Below are 21,380 nucleotides of genomic sequence, written 5' to 3'. Positions count from 1 at the left end.
CTGTCTATCTCATATCTATCTATCTATCTATCTCATATCTATCTATCTCATATCTATCTATCTCATATCTATCTATCTATCTATCTCATATCTATCTATCTCATATCTATCTATTTATCTAAAACCAAAGAATTGCAGCACTACTCCAGAAAAGTGCATTGGTGTCAGTACCCCAAACCTGATCAAAGTCCATCCAGATAAAAGCCAAGAGGTGCCGCACTCCAAAAAAAGGGGAATTGCATTATCTCATGTCAATGACAAAGCTTTGTTCTTGATATGAGATAATACAATCCCCCTTTTTTGGAGTGCGGCACCGTTTGGCTTTTTATCTATTTATCTATACATCTCTTGTCTCTTTCTACAGAAACGTTTTGAATTCCATTACTGCGGTATTTATTATACATGTGAATTTGGCTGTCCGGGCATGCTGGGAGTTGTAGTTTTGCAACAGCTGGAGGCACCCTGGTTGGAAAACACTGCTATGTTGCCTTTATTGTTCTCTTGCTGTTTCTTTGAAGAGCATCTAAAAATTAAAAAAATTTATATTTGAAACCGAGTTTAGAGCTGGATTGCGGATCCGCGGCAGGGCGGACAGATGGTTGTATTTACAGAGAGGAAACATGTTGCTGTGTCAGTGTATATCATTATTTTCTTCAGTACCAGCCTGTTGTTTTCAGATAAAGCGACATCGCTGTTTAGGAATCCCCCGCAGAACGTTCGCAGGATTCTCAGAGTTATGTAACATTAAAGTCTGTTACAGGATTTGTGGCCAAAATTTACTGTGGGAATTTTTTTTTTTACACTGTTGTTCACATGGGGTCTCGGTGGCTTTTTAAACTATGATTTCTATAATATTTATAACATTAAAGGGGTTATACAGGAAAAAACTTTTTTAATATATAAATATATCAACTGGCTTCAGAAAGTTAAACAGATTTGTAAATTACTTCTATTAAAAAATCTTAATCCTTTCAGTACTTATGAGCTTCTGAAGTTAAGGTTGTTCTTTTCTGTCTAAGTGCTCTCTGATGACACCTGTCTCGGGAACCGCCCAGTTTAGAAGAGGTTTGCTATGGGGATTTGCTTCTAAACTGGGCGGTTCCCGAGACAGGTGTCATCAGAGAGCACTTAGACAGAAAAGAACAACCTTAACTTCAGAAGCTCATAAGTACTGAAAGGATTAAGATTTTTTAATAGAAGTAATTTACAAATCTGTTTAACTTTCTGGAGCCAGTTTATATATATATATATATATATATATATATATATATATATATATATATATATATATATATATATTTATATATATAAAGTTTTTTCCTGGAATACCCCTTTTAACTATAGTGTTTTGGGATCCCAATCCCTGCACCTGTTTCATGCTACCTGTAGTTTGAGCAGAAGTAGTTTTAAAACATTACAGGCTCCTTTTAAGTTTATGTAGTGTTGCTCGCGAATATTCGCAATGCAAATTTTATTCGCGAATATAGCATATTCGCGAATATTTGCCAATATAGCACTATATATTCGTAATTACGAATATTCGTTTTTATTTTTTTTTCCCAGTACACATCACAGTGATCATCCCTCTCTGCTTCCAGCTTGTGTGGTGTAAAGAAGGCTCTAATACTACTGAGTGAGACCGGTGTGCGAATTTTCTCATATGCAAAGTGTCACATATACGAATTTCTGTTTGTGGTAATGTTCGCATACGCAAATTTTCGCATTTGTTAATTTTTGTTCGTATGCGCGAAATTTTGCTTATACCAATGTTCGCATATGTAAATTTTCGCACATGAGAAATTTATTACTTATGTAATGTTAATGTTCGCATATGCGAATTCTTTGCTCCCTTTGATTTTCACTTACGTTAATGTTCGCATATGCGCATCTTCAAGTATGTCAGTGCATATATATTTTCGCATATGCAAAGTTCGTGTATGCGAATTTCTGTGTATGTTAAAGTTCGCATGTGCTAACCTTCGCATACGCGAATTTTCACTTATACTACTGTTCGTATATGCAAATTTTCGCATGTAAGATTTTTTTTACTTATGTCATCTTTAGTGTTCGCATATGCGAATTCTTACTTGCCTTGGTTTTCGCATACACAAATTTACGCTTATGTTAATGTTCGTATATGCGCATTTTCAAGTATGTTAATGTTCGTGTATGTAAATCTTCGCATATGCGAAAATGAGGCAAGAATTTTAGGGATATGCGAATATATGACGAATATTCGTCCATATATTCGCGAATATTCGCAAATTCGAATATGGCCTATGCCGCTCAACAATCAGTGCAGAAAGACTAAAAGGAAATGAAGGGGATGCACAGGCCTGTGGGGGGTGCAGAGTTAGCAGTTGCACCAAGGCTCTGGTGTCTGATGGCTTTAAAGAGAATTTACAAAGAGGGGTCACTTACATAAATCCGTTCAGCATATGCAGAGTTATGGTGCTGTAATCTTCAGCTGCATTGCGCTCCAGCGTGCAATGGAGGCAAAGAGCCGGCTCACCCAGCTTCCCTGCCTCCTCCATATTGTCCATCTTCTCTGCTCTGTCATTGAAATGCTAACGAATGCCATTGGTGAATGCACAGAGAGCAGAGGGCTCACCTGCGGCATTCATTAGCATATTAATGAGGGAGGTGGGTCAGACGGAGAAAATGAAGGAGCCAGGGGAGCTGGAGGAGCTGGCTCCCCGCCTCCAATGTGCGCTGGAGGGCAATGCAGCAGGAAGATTACAGTGTCAACGAATTTAAGTAACCCCTCTTTGTAAAGCTGTTCACCCGCACTATAACCCAGTATTTTTGGTTTAGTGTGGGTGAACAGGGTGTCCAATTCTCTTTAAAGCTTCTCTGATTGATAAGAAGACATTAGTAGTATACATGGCACATCGACTGTTCTCACAATGACTGTTCTGTAGCCAGCACACCTGTAGCCCTTTTTCTCATTTGCACAGATGAACGAAAAGCCACTACTCCAAGGAGAACGTCCAGCACAAGGATTCTTTATGAAAGGCAAATATTTTAATTCTTCAAGTAAAAATGGTTGTAAGAAAAACAACTTCTAGTACATCTAGCCTGACGTGTTTCGCTTGCTACAGGAGCTTAGTCATAGGCTGCCTGTGACTAAGCTCCGGTAGTGAGCGAAACGTGTCAGGCTATTGCTATACTGGATGTTGTTTTATGCAATATTTTTGTGCAACTCCACTCTAGGGATGGTGTGAAAAATCACAAGAGAAAGAAATGTGGACGTTTATCAAACATCATCAATATGATAATTTTTTTGAATTTTTATGATAATTTTTCACAATTGAAATTGGGAAGAAACTTAAATTTTGTAAAGTGAGCAGAAAAGTTGCAAAACATAAATCCCCTCCCCCATACTATATATATATGTATATAGATATAGGTATATATATATATATATATGTATACATATATATATATATATATATATATATATATATATATATATATATATATATATGTATACATACATATATATATATATATATATATATATATATATACATACATATATATAGTGACTACACTTTTTTTGACAGTTAAAAAAAATTATACTGACCTATACCAGCCAAAAGAACACAATTTTTTCCAATTTATTGAGTGAATTGGGCCCAGTAGATACTTATGCTTTCTGTGCTTGGACCTTTACTGGTGCATACGTGAATGGAAATCTGAAATCCTATGTGAACAGGCTCTAAGGGCGCATGCTTGGGAAAACGGCTAAATTCTGCTGCGGAAATTCAAATTCTAAATGATCATATTCATTATTTTGGCGTAATCTACTCAGATATACGTTGCTGTCATTGGTGTCGGGCGCATGTCTGAGCGGTCCCAGAACACTATAGTTTAAAGGGGTTATCCAGGAAAAAACTTATATATATATATATATCAACTGGCTCCAGAAAGACAGATTTGTAAATCACTTCTATTAAAAAATCTTAATCCTTTCAGTACTTATGAGCTGCTGAAGTTGAGTTGTTCTTTTCTGTCTTAAGTGCTCTCTGATGACACCTGTCTCGGGAACTGTCCAGTTTAGAAGCAAATCCCCATAGCAAACCTCTTCTACTCTGTGCAGTTCCTGAGACAAGCAGAGATGTCAGCAGAGAGCACTGTTGCCAGACAGAAAACAACAACTCAACTTCAGCAGCTGATAATTATTGAAAGGATTAAGATTTTTTTAATAGAAGCAATTTACAAATCTGTTTAACTTTCTGGAGCCAGTTGATATATATATAAAAAGTTTTTTTCCTGGATAAGGGTGCAGGCGCTGACTAAATCTGACTAAATCTAGGACCGCTCAGACAACGGCCCACTACCAATGACGGCAACGCATATCCGAATAGATTCCACACAAAAAAAAGTTTTTTTTCCGGAATAACCCTTTAAGGCAAAGGTCTAAGGCAGTGTTTCCCAACCAGTGTGCCTCTGGCTGTTGCAAAACTACAACTCCCAGAATGCCCAGACAGCCTTTGGCTGTCTGGGCATGCTGGGAGTTGTAGTTTTGCAACAGCCAGAGGCACACTGGTTGGAAAGCACTGGTCTAACGTCATCTCTTACTGTCCCAGCTCATAGAAAAATTTCCATGACCACCGATAAGACTATGTGATACAGCAGTGGTCTTCAACCTGCGGACCTCCAGATGTTGCGAAACTACAACTCCCAGCATGCCCGGACAGCCATCGGCTGTCCGGGCATGCTGGGAGTTGTAGTTTCGCAACATCTGGAGGTCCGCAGGTTGAAGACCACTTTGTGATACAGTATAATGGTGGTCACTGGGAGCCAATGTCCCCTGGTTGCTAAGCAACGACTAGGCCTCACACATACATCCTCATGGTATACATGACAATGAGATATATTAGAAGTATATTTCACCTTTTATATACAGCGAGCAGAGCATAGTCAGAGTGGAGGAAGTGCAGCCGTGCCAGGGATACTGCCATGGCGCCGACAATGATGAATCGACGCCGTAGCGCACGATGACACGAAAGCGAAAGGAACTCGCTTTGTGTTAGTTAACACCTTGTAATAAACAGGTCATTAGCCTTATGATCAGATGGACATCAGGCTCCCTCTCTCGCCGCGGAAATGATGAAGACGGCGACAAGACTTGAGCCGCTCGCTCGCTCGCTTCCCTTCTAAATCATTTATTACGGAATTATGTGGGACTGCTGACTTAATGGCGCTCGCCTATGAAGCCCCCGACTACTTCCAGTGCCCGGGAGAGCCGTGATTAATTCGGGGAAAATGCAAAAGGTCACCCTAATTGACATGACCTACGTAATTAAGCAATCGCTGTTTACACGTTTGGCGAGGCGGCACCGCTGTGAAGATGGCACTCCTGACAGAATGTCGTTACGGGTCCAGAGATCAGGGGCCTCCCGTATGTCGCTGCCACTCACCTACACAGATCTCTCTACCCGCCGTGAACGCTCGCAGCCCCGGCCTCCTCCGAGACACGGCTCATGACTGGGGAACGCCAGCAGGGTGACACGGATCTAATAACAATAGCCACTTACTTGTAATTATACAGGTGCGCCAGCGCCGTGATAGTAATCTAGATTAAAAGCCGGAGCAGGCGTCTAATATAGAATAACATTAATCACGGCTTGAAACAGACAGGCCACCTTTTCATACTGACAACCTAAGACTAATAAGACTGGCGATACCCGGAGACCTCATTCCTCCCCCACCCCACCCCCGCCTCCGTTCTGCCGAGAAAGTGCAACCGGGTAATGAACAATTAACAGTGTATCGGGCTTCAGGCCCTGAAGGTAATATAAACATAGCATCTCGGTCTGATGGAAAGTAATAAAAACTCCTTTACAGTGACAGTCGTCCGAAATTAGCTAAAAAGGTTCTTAAAGAGTGCTGGGGTCGGGAAAGGATGGGGGACTGGTCCTTGGGAGGTAGCTTGATGGAGACTTCTGTGGTAGGTAGGGTGTAGCCGTGCAGTGATGAAAGGGTGTTGGATTAACCATTAAAGGGGTACTCTGGTGAAGACCTTTTTTCTTTTAAATCAACTGGTGCCAGAAAGTTAAACAATATTGTAAATTACTTCTATTAAAAAATTTTAATCCTTCCAGTACTTATTAGCTGCTGAATGCTACAGAGGAAATGCCTTTCTTTTTGGAACACTGATGACATCACGAGCACAGTGCTCTCTGCTGACATCTCTGTCCATTTTAGCAACCATGCATAGCAGATGTATGCTAAGGGCAGCATTGTGCCTTAGTGGTTAGCACTGCTGCCTTGCAGTGTGGGGCCTTGGGTTCAAATCCCACTAAGGACAACAATAAATAAATAAATAAAGACATTATTATTATAATAACGTCAGCAGAGAGAACTGTGCTCGTGATGTCATCAGAGAGCATTCCAAAAAGAAAACAATTTCCTCTGTAGTATTCAGCAGCTAATAAGTACAGGAAGGATTAAGATTTTTTAATAGAAGTAATGTAAAAATCTACATTTAACTTTCCGGAGCCAGTTGATTGAAAAGAAAAAAGGTTTTCACCGGAGTACCCCTTTAACTGTCGTGACGCCAGGGTGAGGGTTCCTCTCTGTATATGGATCCTACCGCCACCCGTCCCAGGAACGATAGGGAGGAATAAAGGATTGTCCACAACCGGAATTTTAGTAAACTGAAGATAACTTTACTGCAGATTTTATGCAGGTTAAACGTAGTAACAGTCTTTACAGAGGACCGGACTTTAGGCTCCTCACAGGTTTGGTTGGGACCTTGTAGGAAATAAGCTTGGAGGATTTGCTTTTACGCTGTTCCACTGGATTTAGGGGTATTGTTTAGGTCCAGCAGTCACGTAGGATTAACAGAATTTGGATTGAGTAGACTCACGGTTTAGTAAGGCTCTGGATTGGGTAGGCTTCAGGCCTAATTTATCTTGTAGGTAAGTACAGATCTCCGCTCACTGTCATATCCCAAGGGAAAGAGCCGGACAAGAGAGCGAGGATTGGATAACAGCGCCCTTAAATCTCAAGGGGCAGGCTTCAAGTTTATTGGTCCTCCAGACCTGTCAGTCCTAATACAAAGCATTGTGGTACATCACGTGACATGAGCACCTGACCTGGAAGGATCTGGGATCCTCCTGGGCACTCATGGGTGGACAGACAGATCTGCATACCTCCAGTTCTCACAAGGACAGGGGTCATCTAAACATATTTAAAAAAAAAAAAACACTTTAATTGGCCTAAAACCAAGTAATGCGTTTTGGTCCTCTTACCTGGGGCCTTCATCAGGCATGAAACTTATCAGTTACAATACACATTTATATACAGTTTGTTGGTGGGCTGTATATAACTATATATTGTAACTGATACGTTTCATATCTAAAATAGGTCCCAGCTAAGAGAACTGAAACTCGTTGCAGTTCTGCATATAAAAGTGTCGTTTTTCATAAGTTTGGATGACCACTTGTCCTTGTGAGAACTGGAAGTGCGTATATGTGTGTCTACCCATAAGCGCCCAGGAGGATCCACTTCTAAGTACTACCTAGTCCAGGTGGGTGAATGTTTTTTGGGTAGAGAAGAAATCTATAGATCATGGCTGGCAGAATGGGGAAAAGCCACCAGGGACCACCTTGTGATTTAGTCAGCATGGAAGTGATGACAGGTTCCCTTTAAAAACGCTACAAAAAGGGGTCTATCTGATAAGGGATACCGTATATACTCGAGTATATACGGTAACCTTTGGTTGCCCCTAACGCTGTATATGCTGATAGCATCCTTATAGAAATACTATATACATCGATGAGGTACTAAATGTCCTATAAATTTCCAGTTAAGAACAAATTACATTTTTATAGAGAGCATCCGTAATGGTGCGCTATAGTAATGGCACGTGGTAATGCAGTCAGGACTAAGGGGCCCCTCACGTCTTCTCTCCCACTCTCGAAAAACCTTTTACATTAAAAAAAAAAAAAAAAAAGTGCATAGGTTGTGAAATGAAGCCAAATTACAAGCCATTCGCATGTAAGAGGAAGGCGGAATGGATTTTAAATGGACTTCAGATGATGTCATGCCCATTTAGGCTGCCGCCACCTGCTTTGATCTCCTGCAAATTAAAATATTACATTTTTTTGGTTGTAGTTTGCAATTTAATTAACTGAGCTAATTGAATTTTCCTAAGTGGCTGAACATGGAGGGAAAGTCTTCAATGTGTTAGAGCGAGGTCCATTACGGAATGTGGGCCAAGTCCTTATGAAATAATCCAGTGCAGGAATGTGCGGAGAGTTACCGTATATACTCGAGGATTAGCCTTCCAAATATAAGCCGAGGCCCCTAATTTCACCCCAAAAACCTAGGAAACGTTCTTGACTCGACTATAAGCCTAGGGTGGGAAATACATCATCCCCCCTGTCATCATCCAGACCCCTGTCATCATCCAGAACCCCGTCATCATCACCCTGTCATCATCCAGACCCCGTCATTAACACCCTGTCATCATCCAGACCCCCGTCATCATCACCCTGTCATTATCACCCTGTCATTATCACCGTCATCATCATCACCCTGTCATTATCACCCCATCATCATCACCCTGTCATTATCACCCTCATCATCATCACCCTGTCATTATCACCCCATCATCATCCCCCTCGTCATCACCTCCCCCCCCTTTCATCATCACCGCCTATCAATGCCTTCATCATCATCCAGATCCCCCTTTTGTTTTCTATCTTCGGCCATCTATGCGGCAGGGACGTCCGGTGGGGAGGTTTAGTCGTTCCGGGCTGTCCATCTTCACCGGGAGGCCCTCTTCTCCGCTCCGGGCCGGCCCTGGACTAGTGACATTGCGATGATGACAACGCGCAGTCCGTGACGTCCCTGCGCATGAATGTCCCTGCGCGGTGTCGTCAATGTAGCGTCACTAGTTCGGGGCCGGAGCGCAGAAAAGGGCCTCCTGGTGAAGATGGACAGCCCGGAACGACTAACCCTCCCCACCGGACGGTCCCTGCAGCATAGATGGCCAAAGACGGATTGCCCGGACCACCCCTCCACTGGTATTTCTTTTTTTTTAGTTGACTCAAGTATAAGCCGAGGAGGGCGTTTTCAGCACGAAAAATTGTGCTGAAAAACTCGGCTTATACTCGTACTTTAGAGGTAATGTTTTCTTCTTGGACTCTTTATCATTGGTGACAGAACAGTAAAAACTCCAGGACAAATGTTTTCTAAAATAATGTTATGGAGTTATTAAAAATATTTAAAAAAAAATATTTCATACAGTGCATAGCCTTTCTTTTCAGAAGAAAAAAGTTTTCTTTTTTTTTTTTTTACATTTTTTTAAATCTATCATTCTTAGTGGCCGTACAACTTCAACAACTCCATCTTCCTGTACTGTATACATGAACTTGGGTTCGGCCAGACGTGCATGGACTAAACAATTTGGAGTTCAAATTTGACATGCCCGATTACATCCCCCGTACACATAAGATAGTTGGCCTGGTCCGCCGATATTAGCAAGTCCAGTTTACTTATCTCTTATGTGTATGAACCTGTTAAGAAGGAATATCTTACTACAGTACCTGTTCCCATTAATCATAGACAGCTTAAAGGGGTATTCCAGGAAAAAAAACTCTTTTTTTTTTATATCAACTGGCTACAGAAAGTTAAACAGATTTGTAAATGACTTCTATTAAAAAATCTTAATCCTTTCAATAATTATCAGCTGCAGAAGTTGAGTTGTTGTTTTCTGTCTGGAAACAGTGCTCTCTGCTGACATCTCTGCTTGTCTCGGGAACTGCACAGAGTAGAAGAGGTTTGCTATGGGGATTTGCTTCTAAACTGGGCGGTTCCCGAGACACGTGTCATCATCAGAGAGCACTTAGACAGAAAAGAACAACTCAACTTCAGAAGCTCAGAAGTACTGAAAGGATTAAGATTTTTTTAATAGAAGTAATTTACAAATGTATAAATAAAAAGAATATGGAAGTGCAGCTCACAAAAAATTAGTCGAGGTATGAATTAGTCGAGGTATGAATTAGTCGAGGTATGAATTAGTCGAGGTACTTACACCAAAAAAGTACATAAACTGAAATAGAGAGAAAGAATAAAAATAAAAACCATTCACCTCTAGACTAATACCAGAAAAACACTAATACCAGAAAAAATGTACCGTATTTTTCGTCCTATAGGACGCACCGGCGTATAATCTAAAAAATATCTAAATATCTAAAAAATTTAAGATTTTGAACCCAATAGTGGTCTTCAACCTGCGGACCTCCAGATGCTGCAAAACTACAACTCCCAGCATGCCCGGACAGCCGTTGCATAGACCACTGCATAGGAGGTAATACTCACATGTCCCCGCTGCTCCAGACCCGTCACCGGCTGCCCTGGATGTCGCTCCACCGCTGTCACCGTGTCCCTGTCACTCCGGAACTTCTCTGCTGCCGGCCGGGTATCCTCGCTCTCCGTCGCCGCCATCGCGTCGTTATGCACGCCGACGCACGTACACGACGACGTGATGACGAGGAAGGAGAGCGCCGGCCATACAGGGGATCCCTGAACGGAGAAGACACCGAGGAGGCAGGTAAGGTCCCTCCCGGTGTCCTGTAAGCACTAACCCGGCTATTCAGTCGGACTGTTCGGGACCGCCGCGGTGAAATCGCGGCGGTCCCGAACAGCCCGACTGAACAGCCGGGTTAGTGTCATTTTCCCTTCAGACGCGGCTGTCAGCTTTGATCGCCGCGTCTGAAGGGTTAATACAGGGCATCACCGCGATCGGTGATGTCCTGTATTAGCCGCGGGTCCCGGCCGTTGATGGCCGCAGGGACCGCCCCGATAGGTGTGTATTCGCCGTATAAGACGCACCGACTTTTTCCCCCCAGTTTTGGGGAAGAAAAAGTGCGTCTTATACGGCGAAAAATACGGTACATATTTATATTTTCATAAATTTGAAGCACAGTTCTAATTTTTATTTTTAGCATTTACATTTATAACCATCATGTATCAGTTTTTTCGGGTATTAGTCTAGAGGTGAATGGTTTTTATTCTTTTTCTCCCTAATTTACAAATCTGTTTAACTCTCTGGAGCCAGTTGATATATATATATATATATATATAAAAAAAAAAAGTTTTTCCTGGAATACCCCTTTAATTTCTGGTCAGGTCTTTTTGGGGTAATATTAAAATAAAGGGATAAGATGTCTAGGGGCAGAGTACACCTTTAAAGGGGTACTCCGGTGAAAACCTTTTTTTTTTTAAATCAACTGGTGCCAGAAAGTTAAACATATTTGTAAATTACGTCTATTAAAAAATCTTAATCCTTCCAGTACTTATTAGCCGCTGAATGCTACAGAGGAAATTCCTTTCTTTTTGGAACACTGATGACATCACGAGCACAGTGCTCTCTGCTGACATCTCTGTCCATTTTAGCAACCATGCATAGCAGATGTATGCTAAGGGCAGCATGGTGGCTCATTGGTTAGCAGTGCTGGGGACTTGGGTTCAAATCCCACTAAGGACAACAATAAATAAAGTGTTATTATTATTATTATAATAACGTCAGCAGAGAGCACTGTGGTCGCGATGTCAGCAGAGAGCTCTGTGTTCCAAAAAGAAAAGAATTTCCTCTGTAGTATTCAGCAGCTAATAAGTACAGGAAGGATTAAGATTTTTTAATAGAAGTAATTTACAGATATGTTTAACTTTCTGCCACCAGTTAATTTAAAAGAAAAAAGGTTTTCCCCAGAGTACCCCTTTAAGCCATGTAAAGACTTACTAAACAACAACTGATCTCGATGATCGGCGCTTGTGATCGATGGGTAACCCAATCATACACCCCAGTACAAAATGATTAAAAACAAGATGGAAACATTGAATATCCAATTGTCATATATAAAAGAATCAAAATTACAAATAAAGTAAAAAGAGACAAAGCAAAAAATGACTATTTTTATTTTCTTTTTCTTACCTGGAATCTGCGCATGTCTCGAGGGTTTCCGGCATTCTTCAGACAATTTTGGTTACACTTTAGAAAGAATTTCAGGAAGAATCTGTAAATATATAAAAATAAATAGAGAGTGATAAGAAAATTGGTCTAAAATGAACAACAAATTTTCAACAGCAAAACGAAAAAAAATAAAAAATAAATAATAATAATAATAATAACTATAAAACAACCAGAAAACTTTCCTCCATACCTTAAGTATCAGACAAGACTTTACTATTTACAATACCTAATCGTTCTGTACAGATTTAGTACGTCAGGATTAGTCAGACTGTAACATCACAAGTAATTGCTAATTTTTTTCTAAAAATGTAACCGTAAAAACATTAATTATACAAGCGAGTTCTATGAATGATAAAATGTCAAATAAATGAAATAAAAATTTTTTTTTTGTCAGATTTTAAGGGAAAAATATATTTTGAAAAACCCTATACACCCAATATTCACCAGTTTGGAAAAAAGACACATGAGGTCCAAGTCCCAGCTTCCAATTGACAGTATTCCATCTTTATTCCTGATGCCCTTGTGTTACCCTGGGGGCAAAAATCTACACCCTGAGAATGTATAAAGGTGGTAAATAGTGCTGTAAATATCCTATTTCTAATGACTCATTAGCCCTCGTTTACTATTGCAAACCCAACATGTTTTGTTGGGTTGTGCGCCAGATTCTCTCCATTTTACGAAGAAAATCTAAAAAAGGGGCGTGGCTGTAAGCAAATGGGGCGTGGTCACCAAAAAGGGGCGTGTTCCCAACATTTTCACAAAAACCCAACATATTTACTAAGGTTTCCACAGAAAATGTGGTGGATTTGACCCGACAGATCAAAGCATGTGTACAAAAAAGAAAATGTAGGGAAACCTTAGTAAATACTGTGGAAGAAAATTGTAGGGAATTAAAGGGGTACTCCGCCCCTAGCATCTCATCCCCTATCCAAAGGATAGGGGATAAGATGTCAGATCGCCAGGGTCCCGCTGCTGGGGACCCCCGGGATCTCGGCTGCGGCACCCGCTATCATTACTGCACAGAGCAAACTCGCTCAGTGCGTAATGATGGGCAATACAGGGGCCGGAGCATCGTTACGTCACCGCTCCGCCCCCTCATGAAGTCACGGACCGCCCCCTCAATATAAGTCTATGGGGGAGGAGGCGTGGTGGCCATCACGCCCCCTCCCATAGACTTGCATTAAGGGGCGGGCTGTGTTGTCACAAGGGGGGCGGAGCCGTGACGTCACAATGCTCCGACCCCTGTATTGCCCGTCATTACGCACAGAGCGAGCATGCTCTGTGCAGTAATGATAGCGCGGTCCCCAGCAGCGGGACCCCGGTGTTCTGACATCTTATCCCCTATCCTTTGTATAGGAGATAAGATGTCTAGGGGCGGAGTACCCCTTTAAAACCCACAAAGAAATATACACTCACTCTTAGTAAATCAGGGCCCTTGTGTCTGAAAAATCTATCTATTTCTTTTTTTTTATTTATGCAAATTTTATTTCAGACTTTTAAAAAAAAATAAATCCATCAGGATTAGTCATACTGTAACATCCCAATTAACAAAAAAGAAAGAAAGAAAAAAAGGAATGATAAAATGTAAAATAAATGAAATTAAAAAGTGCAGATTAATTTTTTATTTCTTAAAAAAAATGTATACAAAAATGCTCAATTATTATTATTTTTATTTTTTGATGATAATAGATACTTTACATAAAATAGACTGCAACAGGTGTGTGTGTCATTACAAGACTGGTGACAATTACAGGGTAGTGACATGACAGGGAACATCACTGCCAAGAGCGGAGGAACACGAGAAAGGTTGGCACCCCGGCCAAAGAAACCAGTAAGCAGAGAGGATGTTACACACGCCAGCATGGTGGCACTGCTGTCAGCGCTCTCTCATTCACAAGCCAACACATAAAGTGCACTGACACCAGATACTTCATTTATCCACAGAGGTGAAGAGTGTTGGCAGGAGGCCGCAGCCACCCCTCGCCTCCCGCAGCCTGACCAAACTGCAAGGCTGACAAACATAGAAACACTGAGATGCCATACTGAAGCGCTGCAGAAGTGTTCATTGAGGGATGATGATATTGATGATGACTTTTGACTTTTACATATATAAAAATCATTAAAATATATTTTTCATACTGTTTAAAGGGGTACTCCGGTGGAAAACTTTATTTTTTTTTAAATCAACTGGTGCCAGAAAGTTAAACAGATTTGTAAATTACTTCTATTAACAAATCTTAATCCTTCCAGTACTTATAAGCTGCTGAATACTACAGAGGAAATTCTTTTCTTTTTGGAACACAGAGCTCTCTGCTGAATCACGAGCACAGTGCTCTCTGTTGACATCTCTGTTCATCTTAAGAACTGTCCAGAGTAGGAGAAAATCCCCATAGCAAACATATGCTGCTCTGGACTAGAGATGAGCGAACTTACAGTAAATTCGATTCGTCACGAACTTCTCGGCTCGGCAGTTGATGACTTTCCTGCATAAATTAGTTCAGCTTTCAGGTGCTCCCGTGGGCTGGAAAAGGTGGATACAGTCCTAGGAGACTCTTTCCTAGGACTGTATCCACCTTTTCCAGCCCACCGGAGCACCGGAAAGCTGAACTAATTTATGCAGGAAAAGTCAGCAACCGCCGAGCCGAGAAGTTTGTGACGAATTGAATTTACTGTAAGTTCACTCATCTCTACTCTGGACAGTTCCTAAAATGGAGCACTGTGCTCCAAAAATAAAAGAATTTCCTCTGTAGTATTCAGCAGCTTATAAGTGATGGAAGGATTAAGATTTTTTATTTTTTAATAGAAGTCATTTACAAATCTGTTTAACTTTCTGGCACCAGTTGATTTAAAAAAAAAAAAAAAAAAAAAAGTTTTCCACCGGAGTACCCCTTTAATGCCCCCATAAATAGAGTGGCAAATTTGTGACGAGTTGCCTGCAACTTTGTACCCTATTAAAAAATGTTAAAGTTGCATGATGGGAGCAATAATTAGCAAAAAGATGCAGTGGAACCCTAGTTTTATAGAAAGGATTATTATTTATGATATAATAACAATGCTATTTAGTTATTATTATTGATATAAGATTTTTGTAATCATGACAAGTCAACTGTAACTTTTTCCCCAAAAAGCTAAATGTTGAAGTCACATGATGGTTGCAGTAATTAAGATACGTTTCCCTAGTTTTATATATGAAGTTGCTCACACTTCTATTTGTTTTCCTTTTTAGCCATAAAGAGGCCTTAAAGGGGTACTCCCATGGAAAACTTTTTTTTTTTAAATCAACTTTTGCCAGAAAGTTAAACAGATTTGTAAATCACTTCTATAAAAAAATCTTAATCCTTCCAGTACTTTTTAGGGGCTGTGTACTAAAGAGAAGTCCAAAAAAGAAATGCATTTCCTCTGATGTCATGACCACAGTGCTCTCTGCTGACCTCTGCTGTCCATTTTAGGAACTGTCCAGAGCAGCATATGCTTGCTATGGGGATTTTCTCCTGCTCTGGACAGTTCCTAAAATGGACAACAGAGGTCAGCAGAGAGCACTGTGGTCATGACATCAGAGGAAATTAATTTCTTTTTTGGATTTCTCTTTAGTGTACAGCCCTAAAAAGTACTGGAAGGATTAAGATTTTTTAATAGAAGTGATTTACAAATCTGTTTAACTTTCTGGCACCAGTTGAATAAAAATAAATAAAAAGTTTTCCACGGGAGAACCCCTTTAACTTCCTCATAAATAGAGTGCTAAATTAAAGTTGCCTGCAACTTTATACCCTATAATAAAAGGTTAAAGTTGCATGATGGTAGCAATAATTTGCACAAAGATGCAGTGGAACCCTAGCTTTATAGAAAAGGTTGCTCCTAGTAATCACGTTTTATTTATAATCATAAAGAAGCCTTAGAACAGAACGGATGTAACCCCCCTATAAATGGAGTGGATGATTCTTCCCCCCCCCCCCCCCCAGTGCTCCATTCAATGTATATCAGCATCTCTGCTCTTCATGCATAGTGAGGGGTCACTGCTTCGCAGGAAATGTGACAGCCCACTACTTTATTATCGCATTAGCGCAGGGAAGAAGCCACATAATTAACAGAACTTATCTTCATTTACTTGCTGAACGCTGTAATATTCAATCATGCGCTGCTGCCTAATTGCTTTGTCTGCCTTTAAACCGTTTTTTCCAACACTTGATATGAGACCTGACTAGTGCTGCGCCCCGACTAGTGCTGCACCCCGACTGCTGCGCCGGGCAGGATTCTCCACAATAACATAGGATTGAGCCGTCCATATAACACAGGACCATGTCATTACTTCAAGAATCTGATTTCATTCACAGCCATCCATGGAGAGGGTTCTGGGGGTTCTCTGCACTAGAGATAGGAACGAGAAAGAAGCCATGGAGGGGACGGGGAACATATGGAACTACCTGTCAGTAATCCCATGGAGGAGCACAATAGTCAATGGATGAAAACTAAGAACAATAGAGATCAACTATAGAGAGATAGATAATAGAGATAGATAGAAAGATACATATGAGATAGATAGATAGATATGAGATAGATAGAAAGAAATAAAAGATAGATAGATATGAGATAGATAGATAGATAGATAGATATGAGATAGATAGAAAGAAAGAAATAGAGATAGATAGATATGAGATAGATAGATAGATAGATATACAGATATGATCATAGATTGATAGACAGATAAAAGATAGATAGATAAATGAATAAATAGATAGGAGATACATAGGCAGATAGATGGATGATAGATAGATATGAGATAGATATGAGATAGATATGAGATAGATATGAGATAGATATGAGATAGATATGAGATAGATATGAGATAGATATGAGATAGATAGATAGATAGATAGAGATGAGATAGATATGAGATGGATAGAAAGATATGAGATAGATAGATATGAAATAGATAGATATGAGATAGATATGAGATAGATAGATAGATAGATATGAGATAGATAGAAAGATATGAGATAGATAGATATGAAATAGATAGATATGAGATAGATATGAGATAGATAGATAGATAATAGATATAAGATAGAATATACATAGGCAGACGACTTGTTCACAAAGCTCTCCATATACAGTAGGCCCTGGTATCTGCCCTTGGATTGCCCACTGCTGATCCTTGCCCTTAGGTGGCAGGAGGGCCCTTTAAGTAGAATGTAGTTTACTATCCAGCCTGGCACACATTACCCCCAGGGGGCACACACAGGGGAGTTTAGTGCAGCCTCTGCCATGCTGGTGACAACCATTAACCCTTACAGCATGGTGTTGTCTACTATTTCCGATGGCCCGCCGCCGGTCATGTAACACGGAGGCTCAGCTGTTGTGTAATGTCATTTGCACTTTGTGTGTTCATTCTGGAGGATTAGCCTACACTTATATTGATGTCCTATCTTAACCTCTTTAATTCCACATTGAAAAAAAAGAGAGATCCGAGATCAGAGTTTGGCTTTTGGTGCCAGCCGATGCCGCGCTTGTTGCCCACACTATTTACTGTATATAGATACCCCGGCTCACTCATATTTGTCTAAGACCAAAGAACAAATGTTCTGTAAAGCTAACAAGCTGGTCTCGTGGAGAGAGGCCGCAGGAGGTAGAGAAGATGGCGGGAGGGGGGGCGCTTGGCTTAGGGAGCGTGTGATTCAGAGACTACAAACACTTTCACATGTAAACTCACCGTTAAATTATTCATACCCCTATAAATTGTTGGGCTTGTGGGTCTGGCTACTGTTTTATCCTTTTATTATTTAGTAGAACAAATCAACTCAACGGTTGAGTTATCACCAATTATTATCACTCCCCAAAAATTACTGCCTGTATATTCCAGACAGACCACTTACACTCACATATTAATATTAGATTAGGGCTCTTGGCAGGGGCAATAACTCATCGGGATCATTAAATCCATTCACATCAGTGCCAACGGGTACGGGCAGGAGATGGTGACGTCTTCACGATGGGGAATGATTCATTTTAGTCAGTCCTTGGTTGATACATTTTAGGATTAGAAAACCATGGCTCCGCTGAAGTACCACACATGACCTGCGGACAGGTATGGCGCTGTTTATGGAAGAAAGCAGCCATGGCAGTTATCCGTAACCCGACGTTGGTGTCTTTCTTTACTCCCCATGTCTGGACCAGGAGAAGCGCTCTCCAACCTTCAACTGTATAGGTTAACGGTGTCCTGGCGTCACGAAGTGATCAGGTATTCCTAGCACCCCCGTGGCACAACAGATACCCTGTTTACCTGAAACTACACCCTACCCCGAAAATAAGCCCTAGCTGGATTATCGGGGTAGGCTGCAACCCTGCAAAGCCCTACCCCGAAAATAGGGAAAACATTAAAGACCACCTCCTAAAAAGAAACCCACGCAAAATATCAAAACTGAAATAATTTTGTAATGCAGCCTACATTTTCCTACAAAGTCCTCTGGCTGAGGATCAGGTGTTTGATCACTGTACTTATCATCACTGTACTTATCATCAGGCTGCTAGTGCTCGCTCAGCTGCAGTGCTGCGACACAGTTGTCCCTGAATAGTGTTGCTCGCGAATATTCGCAATTCGAATATTATTCGCGAATATCGCATATTCGCGAATTCGCGAATTTCGCGAATATAGCGCTATATATTCGTAATTACGAATTTTCGTTTTTTTCTTTTTTTTTTTCTTCACAGTACACATCACAGTGATCATCCCTCTCTGCTTCCAGCTTGTGTGGTGTAAAGAAGGCTGTAATACTACTGTGTGAGACTGGCGCGCGATAATTCGCATATGCGTAAATTAGCATATGCTAATTTTCGCATATGTGAAAATTCGCGTATGCTAATTTTGTGTATGTTAATTTTCGCATATGTTAATTTTCGCATATGTTAATTTTCGTATGCGCGAATATTCGCATATGCGAAAATAAAGCGAGAATATAACGAATATGCGAATATTCGCGAATATATGACGAATATTCGTCCATATCGCGAATATTCGCGAATTCGAATATGGCCTATGCCGCTCAACACTATCCCTGAACTGCAGCAGACAGTGTGGCGGGGTACAGAATATAGCTTTACTGTTTCGAATGACAAAAAGTTAAAAAATTTTTTTTTCCTTTTAAGGCGTTTTTGCAAAAATTGGAGCAGCTTTTGTCTGTGTAAACATAGGCAAAAGGCCATATATTTTTGGCAATTGTATTGGATCAGTGTTTCCAAACCAGTGTGCCTCCAGCTGTTGAAAAACTACAACTCCCAGCATGCCCGGACAGCCGATGGCTGTCCGGGCATGCTGGAAGTTGTAGTTTTGCAACAGCTGGAGGCACATTTATTGGGAAACACTGCATTAGATATAATATTGACGATTACAATCCGCATGTGCTACCTAAACCTAATGTGGACTACCACGGCATTGAAAGGTTTAATAGCCTATACATATATATATATATATATATATATATATATATATATATATATAATTTTTTTTTTTTTTTATTATTATTATTATTTTTTATTATATATTTTTTTTTATTTTATTTTTTATTTATTTATTTTTTTTAAAGAAAGCAAAATTTTTTTTAATTAAATCTAACATTATAACGACCCCCCCCCCCCCCCCCCCGAAAAAAAAAAGTGACACCTCTGAAGTAAATAATCTCACCCTTCCGCCATCGCTCCCAGGTCCTAATGAATTCCAGTGCGAGAAATATATGGACTGAATCCACTGGTGCTAATATAAATGTTTGCAATAAATCAAAATGAGCTATAATCCCGGCCTTTCCAATGAGAGTGTCTCATTCTCAGCTCGGAGTGTCAGACTCCGTCTGACTCTCTGTCTCCTTTCCCCGTATTAATGGGTTACTTGGCAGCCATGTCACATTCCTCCTGCCGCTGGGAGGCTGACAGAGCCGATCAGGTGCTGTCCAAACATTTATTAAAACATTTGAAATGATGAATCTATCCAATTACCGCTATTAATGCGGCTAATGCTGAGTAACGAGGGGAGAGACGGCGGTGGTGGCGGCGGCGGCGCGCGTTCCCCCGTCATTCATTAACCTGCGCTTGTCAACAGCTCGCAGCCCCCAAACCTAATCACCCGTGCCGGCCCCGCTCGCACAACCCGTCACTTTTAATAAGTTGCTGTACCGCCAAATACAGTCAATGGCAACACGACTGTAGGGGAGACACCAGGACGTCTTCGAGAGTCCAAACTCCGACTACAGAGCTACTTACCGTCAAAGCGTTTATTTCCGTGGTCTGGTATAGAGTCACTTAGAGGACATCCCGTCCGAGTAGAGGACAACTTATCGTCAGATTACATTGGATATTAGAACAGGGCTCGGATGTAGGGGTGCAGAGGTAGTAGTCTCACTAAGGCCCTGGTGCATGATGGGGCCTAAAAGGCTACATGAGTAGAGGCATCATATGGCACATGGTTGATGGGTAGTCACTGGTACAGATTTTGCATTGGGCCCCAGGAGCCCCAAAATTAAATTATTATTGCATTTTAGATTGATTTATTATGCTATTTGCATAAATTACATAGGCCTCTTAACTATCTATCTATCTATCTCATATCTATCTATCTATCCCATTTCTATCTATCTCATATCTATCTATCTCATATCTATCTATCCATCTATCTCATATCTATCTATCTCCGATCTATCTGTCTATCTCATATCTATATATCTCGTATCTATCTATCTCATATTCATCTATCTATTTATCTATCTAGCTCATATCGATCTATCTATCTCATATCTATCTATCCATCTATCTCATATCTATCTATCTCATATCTATATATCTCATATCTATCTATCTATCTCATATTCATCTATCTATTTATCTATCTAGCTCCTATCTATCTATCTCATATCTATCTATCTATCTATCTCATATCTATCTATCTATCTATCTCATATCTATCTATCTCATATCTATCTATCTATCTCATATCTATCTATCTATCTCATATCTATCTATCTATCTATATATCTCATATCTATCTATCTATCTCATATCTATCTATCTATCTAGCTCATATCTATCTATCTATCTCATATCTATCTATCTCCTATCTATCTATCTATCTATCTATCTATCTATCTCATATCTATCTATCTCATATCTATCGCATATCTATCTATCTATCTATCTATCTCATATCTATCTATCTCATATCTATCTATCTATCTTGTAGCCCTTCTCCCCCAGTCCCAGTGTAGATGGTGCCAGCGTCCCAGACCTGATCCTAGTCCATTCAGAATAAAAAATTTAAAAAATGTCGCAACACATCAAAACCCAAAACACTATTGTCTTTATTGGCTCGTCAAACACTCATCCAATGTGTCCGGCCATCTTTATTGAG

General features: G+C 40.4%; 1 protein-coding gene across 4 annotated transcripts in view; it reads right to left on the bottom strand.

Moving 5' to 3' along the window:
- EBF1 (EBF transcription factor 1) overlaps positions 1 to 21,380 on the bottom strand; it is a 439,555-nt gene that overhangs the window by 112,860 nt on the left and 305,315 nt on the right. For all 4 annotated transcript variants that reach the window (XM_056517346.1, XM_056517348.1, XM_056517347.1 and 1 more), the window contains one exon: positions 11,954 to 12,035. In XM_056517346.1, the coding sequence (XP_056373321.1) occupies positions 11,954 to 12,035 (82 nt within the window). The remainder of the gene's footprint in view (positions 1 to 11,953; positions 12,036 to 21,380) is intronic.

This window comes from Hyla sarda, chromosome 4 (assembly GCF_029499605.1).
Source record: "Hyla sarda isolate aHylSar1 chromosome 4, aHylSar1.hap1, whole genome shotgun sequence".
Classification (NCBI taxonomy): Eukaryota; Metazoa; Chordata; class Amphibia; order Anura; family Hylidae; genus Hyla; species Hyla sarda.
This window is presented reverse-complemented; position numbering and strand designations above follow the sequence as displayed.